At 34.4% G+C, this 13,064-nt stretch overlaps 1 protein-coding gene across 7 annotated transcripts in view; it reads right to left on the reverse strand.

Moving 5' to 3' along the window:
• The window catches only part of GABRB2 (gamma-aminobutyric acid type A receptor subunit beta2), a 444,580-nt gene that overhangs the window by 28,550 nt on the left and 402,966 nt on the right, over positions 1–13,064 (reverse strand). For 3 of the 7 annotated variants that reach the window (XM_086413757.1, XM_086413758.1, XM_086413759.1), the window contains exon 10: positions 10,567–10,680. The exons of the other annotated variants lie outside the window; for them this stretch is intronic. In XM_086413757.1, the coding sequence (XP_086269883.1) occupies positions 10,567–10,680 (114 nt within the window). The remainder of the gene's footprint in view (positions 1–10,566; positions 10,681–13,064) is intronic. 7 annotated transcript variants of the gene reach the window in all.

The following is a 13,064-nucleotide window of genomic DNA, read 5'->3' on the forward strand; positions in this document are numbered from 1 at the left end:
AGAATGGAACAGAGAACTCAAAGAGCTAAAGTATTACTGTGCAATGTGAAAAGTTACAAAGTGTTACATATGAACTTTTTATGCTATTGATTAAGTCTTGGTTAGTAGAGAAGGCAATGGCACCCCACTCCAGTACTTTTGCCTGGGAAATCCCATGGAGGGAGGAGCCTGGTAGGCTGCAGTCCATGGGGTCGCTGAGAGTCCGACATGACTAAGCGACTTCACTTTCCCTTTTCACTTTCATGCATTGGAGAAGGAAATGGCAACCCACTCCAGTGTTCTTGCCTGGAGAATCCCAGGGACGGGGGAGCCTGGTGGGCTGCCGTCTATGGGGTCGCACAGAGTCGAACCCGACTGAAGCGACTTAGCAGCAGCAGCAGCAGCAGTGGTGACCTGGGCATTCTGATAGGGTAAGTATTCTCCAAAATTTAATTCCTTGGGAATGATTCTCACTCTAGGAAATGCTTAATTGAAGGAAATAAGTCATAGTAAGTGTCTGCATCCTTGCAGGTCAGGAGATGACCAGGTTCACTGAGTCAGAAGGAATTCACAGGGAAACTCACCTTGCAGTAGCAAAGAACATGACAGGAAGACTCGAGGGGCTTTGGTCCTGACAATTTTTCACTGATGATGACTTTCCAGGTGTGTCCCATTTTCTCATCTACAGAATGGGGATTATATCTAGCCTCTGTGCTTCTGCTGATTTTTGAGATAATTAAATGAGGTACCCCAGGAAGCACATTGAAAAAGCATAAATACTCCACTGAGGCACATGATCATCATCTAATGGATCTGACTCATTGGTTATTTACTTTTGTGAAAAGGTGAAAGTGTTAGTCGCTTAATTGTGTCTGACTCTTTGCGACCTCATGGACTGAAGCCCACCAGGCTCCTCTGTCCATGGAATTCTCCAGGCCAGAATACTGGAGTGGGTTGCCATTCCCTTCTCCAGGGAATCTTCCCAACCCAGGGATCAAATCTGGGTTTCCTGCATTGCAGGAAGATTCTTTACCATGTGAACCACTTCCACTATTTAATTTACATCCTAATTAATTCAATATAAGAAATATACCTTTTTAGATGAGTAATTTCTAGAACAGGAGCTGTATATAAAGTACTTTTAGTTGTTCCTAATCCAAGAAAGTTATTTTATAATATTTCTCCTTATAAACATTTTTCACATTGTTTTCAAAAGGAAACTTGTTTTAAAGACAATGGTTTTTAACCACAGAGCCTGATATGTACTCTGTGTAAGTATCTGTAAATTTTAAATTAGTAAGCAATTGCTTGTGGCAAAATAAATGATAATAGGTTTAACTGGAAGCCAGCTATGGAACTAATGAATTTCAGGCCAGAATATTCCAGAAACATTCTGAAACTATACTATTTTTAAGGTGGAGGAGAACTTGGAGACTACACCTTTATTTTATAAGACTGGTGACTTCTCTGATACTACAAATATGGCTTCAGTGTCAGAGGTGAAACTTGAATACTGAGTTTCCTGAGGTTCAGTCCACTGCGTTGTTAGAAAATTACTATTTTTTGATAGGGAGCTATATTTGCAGGAAGCTGTGAACATTGTTGCTACAGGTACATCCAAGCCTGGAAAAAATATCTGAGATCTCTAACTGTGTCACTGGAATCTTGAATTTCTGGTGACAGCATCGATGAGAAAGCAGGACAGCATGGGCTTGGATGCTCCCAGAGCAATTACTAAGCAGTCCAGGCCCTCCTCTTTCGGTCTTTCTTCTCTCTCTTTTCCTTTCTGACAGCAATTGTTATTAGAATATAAAGAATAACCATTAGAAATGAGCATGTGTTATTTATATGTAATTACCTTGAGTTAATCTGATTAAGTAATATAGGAAGCATTGGGAAAAGCAGGAAATGTGTGTGGTATGTGTGTATATATATGTGTGTGTGTGTATATACATATATCGATGTGGAAGGTATGGGGAGCTTGTCTGCATGTGAGAGAGAGAATATAATAAAGGATTATAGGAGATTATAGGATCATATTGGCAAATCAGATAAGAATATGTATACATACACATACATAAGTTTTCTTAAATTTAAAAAGTAATATATACTCATTGTAACAGTTTAAACAATATAGAAAGATATAAAGTGAAAGAAAGTATTCCTACCAGCCTATATCCTCCAAATGTAGCCACTACAAAAACAGAAAGCAAAATCAAAGTAATGCAGTAATGACTGTGTTACTTGTGTTGTACTTGGGACCTTAGATACAGCTACAAGTTAGAGGAAAGGGTGGGTTAGTTAAATGGTACTATATTTAAACATCCCCCAATGGTCATCAGTTGTCACTGCTATTTATTAAATAACTCAAATGTATCCAAGATGTGAAATGATACTATTATGAAGAACTTTATTATATTTCTAACTCATCTTCTTACTCTTTATTTAGCCAGCACTGACTCAGTGCTAGACTACATTAATCACTGTGGTTTTTTAATTTATTTAAATTTCTAGTAGAGCTATTCTTTTCTATTTTTCACTTTCCTGAGTCTTCCTATATATCTTTCTTTCAAACAAACTTTAGAATTGCTGTTTCAAATTTCAAAAACAAACCATTAAAAAAACAAAACCCAAAAACGAAGCCCATTGAGATTACACTACACTCAGAATATTTTAGAAAGAACAGATTCCTTTAAAATGCTACCTTAAAAAAAAATCAGTTATTTTTAAATAAAGTTTTCTTTCCTTAAATACATTTTGGGGAAAGGGTTCTGTTTTTCCTTTCCATTTATATTTTAATTATTATTTATACACTCTTTATATAGAAAAGCTATGGAAATGTTTCTAACTTTTCATATGATTTCTAAAGGTATTTCTCAGGTCTCTTGGATTTTGCTTGACTAATTTTTTTTGCTAAGGGTAAAATTATTTTTCCTTCTTGTCTAAATTTTTTTCTCTCATGTAATTTCACTGGCTAATAATTTTGAAAAAGTTAAATAATGGTGGTGATGGTGAGATTCACTTCTTGTCTCTGCCTTTACTATCCCACGTTTAGACAAGAGGTAAGAGATAGAGCCTTTGGTTAAATAGATAGATAGAGAAACCATAGCAGGGAAGCAGTCATTACTCCCCAATTTCCTAAAGGATTCTATGTTTATAATCAAGAATGAATTGTTATTGTTGTTGTTTAGTCACTAAGTTGTAGCCAACTTTTGCGATCCCTTGAACTGCAGCCCGCCACAGCTCCCCAGTCCATGGAATGCCCCAGGCAAGAATACTGGAGTGGGTTGCTATTTCCTCCTCCAACCAAGAATGAATACTGACTTCAATAGATACCTTTGAAACCTTTTGGTATCTACTAAAAGGATGAAAATCTTGTCACCTCTTCAATTTATTAATATGGTAAATACATTTTTATTTTGAAGTTGTACTATGTGGTTATTTTGTTTAGCTTGCTTTTTGTATTCTCTGGATTCAATGTGAAAAGTTAATTTAAGAATTATTATTTTCCCCCACTGATGTTCATTAGTGAAGTGGATGCACAGTTGCCTTTAGGTACTTTTTTTCTTTTTTACATAGGTTTTGGCATCTTATTGATGTTATACCACTCTCTAAATCATTTGCAAGTTTTTTTTTTTTTTTTTCCTGCTAGGATCTGCTAGAGTTTAATACCCATGGAGGTATTTGCTTTTGAAAATTTGACAGGACTGATTGATGAAACTTTCTAGGACAGTTGACCTTTTGCAATGTGAGTTATGTTTTTCTGTCCATTATCTTAGTTTTATCTTTGGTAATTAATCTGTTTTTGTTTTCTCTTTCTCTTAGGCTCAGTTTTGATCATTTATAATTTCTAAGGATATCATATATTTTAACCATGTTTTCTAACATCCACATAATTTTCTTTTAATTGCATCTTTTTATATGATTATCATGCTTTTAAAAAAAAATGTCTATTGTGATATATCCATATTGGTTCCCTATTGGCTTCTTTAATAAGCTCTTCCTTGGTCAATTACTTCCTGATTGTACTTAACTTTTTAAATAGTAACTGACTTACTTGTAAATTATTTAATTTTCTAATTTGTTAATTTACAGTATAAATTATTTCTTTCTTCTTTAAGATATTTGGTTGATATTTTAACTTCTTGAATTACATATGTCTACTTTCTAAAATTAGTTACTAGAGATTTATTTGAAACTACAACTTTCTATTAACTATTTTAGCCACATCCCTTAGAATTAACTCTGTAATATTTTAAGCTGCCATTATTTTCCAAATGTTCTGCAAATTAATTTTTATTGTATCTTTGATACATGAAAGTGAAAGTTGCTCAATCATGTCTGACTCTTTGCAACTCCATGGACTGTGACCCCATGGAATGCTCCAGGCCAGAATACTGGAGTGGGTAGCCTTTTCCTTAGCTGTATAAAAATAAATTTATACAACTAATTAACTTTATTAAATCTACTACTTAGGTAATGTTTCTGTCATTTTTGTCTCTTTACTTTCAATCATTCAAATTTATTTGGATGCTATTTCAATTTTAGTTTTATGAATTATATATGAGTTATAAACCAATGATTATATCTTTGATTTTGATTACAATAATTATATTTCTCAATCAATATTTTTTAACTTCAAATCATCCTTATATAGTAACAATATTCAATCTTCATTTTTTTTAGATTTATATTTACTTCATTTGTTTTTGTCTGAGTTTACTTATTATATTTCTCCATAAATAGTTTTTTATTGGGTTTAGTTCTTGATTTAAGAATCTTATTCTTTTAATATGTGAGTTGATATATGTTTTAGTTATAATAGTTAAGACAATGGTCTTAATTCATTCATCTTAATTTCTACTCTACATTTTTTTTAAGTTGTCCTTGTCCTTATTCTGATGTCTAGCTTTACATACATTATCTGTATCTTTTTTTCAGTGAAATATAGTTGACATGTGTATGCTCAGTTGTTCAATTGTGTCTGACTCTTTGTGATCCCATGGACTGTAACCTGCTAGGCTCCTCTGTCCATGGGATTATCCCACAGGGAATACTGGAGTGGGTTGCCATTTCCTCCTTCAAGGGATCTTCCCAACCCAGGGATTGAATTTGTATCTCTTGTGTCTCCTACTTTGCCAGGTGGATTCTTTACCACGGCACCACCTGCATAATGTTTTGCTAGTTCCAGATGCCCTACATAATGATTTGATGTTTGTTTCCATTATGAAATTATCACCACAATAAGGCTAATGACCATCTGCCCCTACAAAGGTATTACGTTATCATTGACCAATATCCTTTATGATGTCTGTACCCTCCCTATTTATTATATAAATCAAAGTCTGTACCTCTTAATCCTCTTCAGCTATTCTGTCCATAGAGTACAGACACCCCTCCCCCTCTGACAAATAGCTGTTTAATTTTATATCTATGGGTATATTTTCATATTATTTGTTCATTTGTTTTTTGAATTCCACAAGTAAGATCATGTGGTATTTGTCTTTATCTGTCAGACTCATTTTACTTGGCACAATGCCCTTTATATCCATCCATGTTGTCATAAATGACAATATTTCATTTTTCATGGATCAGCAATATTCTACTCTATACACCACATCTTTTTCTATTTGTCTTTTGATGGGCACTTAGGTTGACTTCATATTTAACTAGAAAATAATGTTGCTCTGCATCTCTCTTTTGTTTATTTCTACCTGATTTTCTAAGGTTTTATAAGATGAATTATCAGTTCTTGATTCTTCTTCGTCCATAATGGCTCAGATTTCATGCTTTAGTGTAACACCAAAAGTTCTTAGAAATGGAAAGGTCAATTCCTCACCATTCTTGCTCAACATTTTGACTTATGTTTTGGGGGGAAGTTAGTCTTTAACCAAACATCTCAGATGACCCTAAGGTAGTGTATGGTAGACCCTTTAAAAAACATAGTTGTGTAAGTTATCTATGTTAATTTAAAAGATATTCTTAACCTTCAAATCCTTGATTCATAAACTATAAGAATAAAATGCAAATATTGAGTCCTTGCTATGAATTAGAAAACAAATATTCTCTCTATCATTGTCACACCTATCCTGATTTATATTTTTAATATATTTTCTGTATCTAATTTTTTAAAAATATTTCAGTTATCTTTTATTTCTAACTTAAATTTTGGAGTCATAGAGTTTTAGTTATACATCCTACCTTCAGTTCTACATACTAGCATATACTAACTTTTTCTATTCTAAAGTTCTTTATTTTGACTATCTTCTGTTGGGAGGCAGATTTTTAAAATTACGCCATAATATTTTTCTTTGGTTGTTCCCTTAGATTTTGCATACTAAGGATAGATTGTCCTTCTTTTGCCTTGAAATAATACCAATAATGAAAGGGAAAGTCGCTCAGTTGTGTCCAACTTCTTGTGACCCCACAGACTTTACAGTCCATGGAATTCTCTGTTATATTTTCTCCCCCTCCAAACTCTGTAACATTTTTTTCCATTGTCTTATAAAATTTAATATTGCTGTAGAGTAGTTTCAGATTTATTTTCCCTTCCTCATAGGTCATTCACTTTTTCTGATTGAAAGTTTAAGTAATTTTAAAGGAACATAATAAAGTGGCAATGGTATTATATAATTTTTATCTCAGAACTCAGTATATCCTTTATGCCTAATGATTAATTTCATTACTGGTATGTATAAACATAATGTATAGCATAGTAGTTAGAATGTATCCTTTGGTCATAATTTCTGTTCAACCATTTCTTAGTCATCCAACCTTAAGAAGATTAATTACACTCTCCAGGCCTCTGTTCACCATCTATAAAATTATAACAACTGCAACATAGGGTGGGCTTCCCTGGTGGCTCAGAGGTTAAAGTGTCTGCCTGCAATGCGGGAGACCTGGGTTCCATCCCTGGGTTGGGAAGATCCCCCGGTGAAGGAAATGGCAACCCACTCCAGTATTCTTGCCTGGAGAATCCCATAGGTGGAGGAGCCTGGTGGGCTACAGTCCACGGGGTCGCAAAGAGTCAGACACGACTGAGCAACTTCACTTTCACTTTTCACAACATAGGGTAATAATGACTTATGTCATAACAAGATATGTAGAGTGTCTAAGCAGACACATGGCATTCAAGAAATATTAATCATCATCATTATAATCAGTTAATGATGTCAGATTTAAATATTTTTTCTATTTTCTTTTTGTTTCATCCTATATTTCACAAAAACCACAGTTCTGTATGCTTACTCTGCTGTACCTGTCCTGTATATTTATTGTTTTCTCTAAGTGGTTTTTATCTGTATTTCTCTTTTTTTCTTTTTCTATATTGGACATGGTTTTCTATAGCCTGAACTTTGTGGTATTGCCTTGATGTTTTTGCCATACTGATTTTCTTTCTTAGAATTTTAGATTTAATTAGTGTCTAAGAAAATTGTTTATACTTGGCCTTTTGTTTCATATTCTCTTTTTTTAAAAAATTTTATTTTATTTAACTTTACAATATTGTATTGGTTTTGCCATATATCAAAATGAATCTGCCACAGGTATACATGTGTTCCCCATCTTGAACCCTCCTCCCTCTTTCAATTTTTCCAAGAAAAACACTTTTAAATTAAAGTGTTAATATATCCTGAAGTATTTTTTTCCCATAAAGAGTCATTATCTTTTGCATGCTGAGTTCCTCTGTCTCCACCAATGAGTGAGAGACAGAGAAAGAGAGACAGAGGGAGAGAAGTATGTCGTCTGAGAGCTTTCCTGTATAGCTGCCATGCTGCTTCTTTGTTTAGATGCTTTATTTTGAGACAGACTTTCTCTATAGGGTTTCCTACTATTGGCTCTCCTTATGCATTTCTGTCTCTCTGCAGAGTTTCAGTTGTAGTCGGGTACTGATTATTTTGCTTTTCCATTGCCATTTTATCCTCTATGGCTTTTGGACACAGAAAACTGCACATGGGTTTTGGATTCTTATATCTCAACTTCTCTAACACTTTTTACAACAGAAAACAGAGATCAGTTTTCTATTTTTTCATCATTTTAAGGACTAGGTGGTGTGTGTGTGTGTGTGCACATGTGTGTGTACCGCCACACTCTCATAGTAGGTATATAAACCACAATAGAACGTTTCTAGGGAACAATTTGAAATATGCATCACAATTTTAAGGCATATGCTTTTAGACTCAGAAATTTCACTTTAAGAAATGTATTAGAAATCAATGGTGTACAAACATGTCAGTAACGGAACACTTATTTGAGTTGTTTATAATTGAAAACTACTTAGAAACCATGCACCAACAGGTGCTCGTTGTATAAATCCTGGTACATTCAAGGAAATAGTTTGTGGTTATTAGAAACGCTGTATACTTAAAGACACAAAAAAGGTACGTAGAAAAGAGCATACATTCAATAGTAGAGCATAATTATTTATATAAAAGTATGGGACTAAATGAAAAAAGGGCAATGTTAACAAGGTGTCAACCCTGGAGGTTTTCATAGCCTTCTGCATATTTTTTTAAAAAAGTATGGCCAAGAATTAGTTTCATAATCATAAAACAGTAATAGATCTAACAAAATAAAAATTAGGAAGGATATACACTGCTACCATCCCCAGAACAGTGACTATTTATAGAGTGCTCTATGCCTGGTACTGTATAAGACCGCAACAAATTATCCTCTCAGTGGTCCCATGAAGCAAAAATTAGTGTTTCAGCTTTCAGTTGAGGAACTTGAGGGATAGAAAGGTTAAATAAGTGAAATATTACTCAGCTCATAAAAGACCATGCCTGGCTGTGAACCCAGTTCAGTCTAACAGCTACCATCATCCAGGGGCACCCTCCTAACTCTAAGGATTGTCAAATACATTTTAACACTTTTTCAGGTGAAAGGTTTAATAGCTCAATATTTAAACTTTTGAATATTGACCCTTATTTCATACTCTAAACATGAACTTAAAAGAGAATTCAAAGGACAGAGTAAACACATACCCAACAAAAAAAAACCATAAATGCAGAAGATATTAAGATTCATATTTCAATGTAAATCATTCCTTTTAACATACTGTTTTATGAATTAGAAAGAGTCCTTGACACATGAGGGTCCACGTCATAGCATCAGAGAGTATCATTAACTTTTTCAAGCCATCAGTTGAAAAGAGCACCAAAGAGGCACATTTTCCTTCAAATATTCTCATAATCTGAGGCAATTCCTGAATTTTCATGTAACTTTAACCCAGTGTAAATCAAAGACGAATCATGAAGTATACTCTGGTTTTGAAAAATACAGTATTTTTCAACCATTTTCATTATAAGCCCAAACTCTGTCAGACATGTTTCTACATGATTAGCATTCTGCCTAGAATACTGCCCAATCAAATCAGTCTACTTCCACTTCCACAATAGTGGCTTCGGTTAAAAACAAGAACAGCAGCAACACCATAGCCTAAGGGAATAGGCATAGTAGGGGATTAGAACTAAAATAGTTGAGTAATGAAGTTTCAAACATCTCTTCTTCTGGAATCTACCTGATACCCTTTATCAGACTCTTTGCTATGTATAACACACCAAGTAACAAAGTTTAAAAAGCAACTTAAAATAGCAAAGCAAACTAGCAATTTAAGAGGTTAACCATACCTGTCTCCCACCAGAAAGGCAGTAACAATGAGGAATCAAGGAATTTGGGGTTAGAGGCACAAAACTAAGGAAGAACATGATACTTCAAGATATAGTAATGACAACTCATCTGGCATCAAGTCCTCATAGGAAAGATTTACAGATTCAGTACCATTTGTGGCCTCACCGAGAAATAGAAGAAAACTGAGAGACACATAGGAGATGATAATCTGGAATGGTGACTATTATCATCTCCCTTTCCCTCCTCCAATTGGGATGGCAAGGTGAACGACAATTTGCCAATTAAGACGTGTAAACATGTCAGGATTCAGAAACCAAACTCCAAGTTTTGGCCCTCAGTGGACTTTCTTTGGAGTTCATTTAAGTCAAGAGCATTGACAAAAAACAATCTCAATTACTGCCTCTTTTCTATCATTATAGCAACACTGGGCCTGCTGAGATAATACTTATTTATAAAATATAAATAATAATAAAGAAATAAGGACTTGATGCAAACATAACATTCTCAGACACAAATGAATAATCTAGGACAGAAAAATATAGGTTCCTGAATTCTGAGCCAACCTAGGGAGGGACTATAATTTTCCACCTATTCCAACAACCAGAAAAAACACAAGAAAACTAAGAAAGGCCGGGGCATATAATGACACTCCATGTTCTCAATACAAATGAAAAGGAGCTCTCAAAACATGATCCATCTGGTTTCTTTCTTTAGCACAACAATAATGACTGAATGGAACACTGCAGTTTAGATTCATCATAACTACATTAAAAAAACACAAAAAACCCAAGAAAATCCCATTAGGGTCCCATGAAAACGTTTAACACATCCCCACGTCTCTATGGATATAAGTCCATAGGTTATCTGTAAAAACTCCCATACATTATTTTAACGGGAACAGCTAAACAAATTGGCTCCAACAGAAATACAAATAAATGGATTAAAAACTCGCTATCTAACCGTATAGAGAGAGAAATCGTAATTGGTAGTCCGTCTAGTTGGGGAGAGGTTTCCAGTTGGGTCCCACAGGGATCGATATTGGGTCCCATTTTGTTTAATATCTTTATAAAAAATCTGGAAGACAAAGTAGAGAATGTGCTAATTAAGTCGACTGATGCCACTAGATTAGGATTGGTGGTTAAAGTAAATTGGATATAGATAAATGCTACTGGCCTTTAGAAAGACCGACCTTAACAGAAACTAGGACTTCTAGTTATATCTTTTTAACGTTATCACTTAAAAATCTAATTCCAAACATTATAAATAAATAAATTTAAAAGATCTTAGGTTCAATGAAAAAGACAACTTAGAGACTCATAAAACCCATGAATGCAGAATGAAGGATGTCCCCCCGATAGAGATATTCTCAGCACAGCTTTATTTGGAAAACTGGTGGCTGTGGGTTTCTCAATACAATAAGGACACTGCAGGCAATTCACATATCCAAGAATAATGGTACTGAAAAGATGAAGTAACTACATTCTCAAAAATATATGTATCTAGTTATTGGCAGAAAAATAAACAAGAAAACAACATAAAGCTTAAAAGAAAAAAAGAGCTAAAACTTGGAGGCATAGACAAGAAAAGTGGGTGAAATTATTAACAGAAAATTCTACAAGCACACACACAGACACACACACAAAATAGAAGAATGCAAGGTGTAACAGGAGGACTTTCCTAACATTTGAAAAAGATACTGCATTTTTTTTTAAACTACTTCTAAAGATGCTTGGGAAAAATATTCAGTAGAACTCTTACTAGTTTGAGGTTTATGTTTTAAAATCTTAGTATTTTACAATTTAATTTGTCACATGGAGACAACTGTGAAAGTAATAGTGATTGACAGTTATGGATTCTTGTGTATAGACAGAAAGGTTTATTTTAGGTGATGTTAACTGAACTGAAAACATGGATAATGTGGAATCGACTTTTAAATTTTATTGGATAAGGACTGGAAAACCTAGATGGCCTCAGAATCTTGTTAACTCTGCTATGCTACCTCGGATATTTCATTTTCCTTAAGAGCCTTAGTTTTTGCATCAGTTTAAACACAAGGCTAAGGATTGTTCTAAGAGCTGCAGATACTCTTGTTAAAATAAGACCTTACATGAAGCTTATACAGAGATTAGAAAGCTGGAAGTACAATTTTGAGCACCAGTGAGTGGGCTCCCACCTGGCTAGGCTTCCCATTCTCATCCCCCTCTGACGTCAGGACACAGAATAGTTTAAAAATCACTTTAGATTATCTGACATGCTGCCTCTGTCTCTTAAAAAACTATCAAAAGAACCTGTAAAAGTGAATCCTTCTCCTCATGACTGATTTCTCCAGAGCATCCAACAATACTTAGTTGATTATATGTGCCTGAGCTTTAAAAAAAAAAAAAAAGACTGTAGAATTACAGTTGAAAAGAAGGAACATTCTTGATAATAATGAAAATAGCATTATTCATAATGCCAAAAAGAAAGACAGTATTGTGCAATCAGAGTCCTCTGTGGGTCTCCTCTAACCTTTCATGCTGGGCTAAGAAAAAAAAAAAAAGGAGTCTGGTATTAGATAGTTACCTTTTAAAATCTAATCAAATGGCTGTAAGTATTCTGGCCTAAGAAATAGCTGATACAGTTTTTGGTTGGTCTGTTACAGATTTTATAGCTAGTGTCTGTTGAAAAATGATTTCTTTGCTTTGATTTTAAAATTTCCAACGTGAAACATTCCTCTAGATGATACTCTTGTTTTAGAGATGGGATTGCATCCTACATATCAGAGCATGTAAAATGCAGAGGCAAGTACCACCAATAGGACTGGAGACTGCAAATTTTATTATTAAAATAATCATGCTTATAATTTTATTAATATTCATCAGTTACATAGTGCCAATCATATTCTGAGAACTATGCTATTCTCTCTACATTTTATCATAACTTCATAATAACTTCTAAATAAGGACAACTCCATTTTACAGATGAGAAAACTGAAGGGTCAGAGAGGGTTTTTGGCCTATTATCATATAACTATTAAATGGTAAATGTCAAATCTGACTCCAAAATATTTGTTCAGAACTTTGTGCTAAATGGTAACTTCTGAAACCATGATGTTATGCATGCTGATTGAGAAAGCAGAGAAACAACTCATACAATTTATGCTAAAGAGTTTTAAGAACAGGGCAAGCATCTTATATTTTTCTCAAGTTGGAAACCGGAGGATTGGACTAGCACAGGGTTTTTCAACCTCAGAAAGACTGACATTTTGGGTTGGATAATTGTCATGCGGAGGCTGTCCCATGCACTATTCGATGTTCAGTAGCACACCTGGCCTCTACCCACTAGATACCAGTGATAATTCCCTCCTCATGGTTCTGACCATCGAAACCTCTACAGACATTGTCAATACTCTTCCAGGGGCAAAACTGCCTGTGATTTGAGAACCACTGCACTAGAAGAACTCTGATATCTTTTTTGTT

Source organism: Bos grunniens, chromosome 7 (assembly GCF_055505025.1).
Source record: "Bos grunniens cultivar Pamir isolate PY7600 chromosome 7, Bosgru_T2T1.0, whole genome shotgun sequence".
NCBI lineage: Eukaryota > Metazoa > Chordata > Mammalia > Artiodactyla > Bovidae > Bos > Bos grunniens.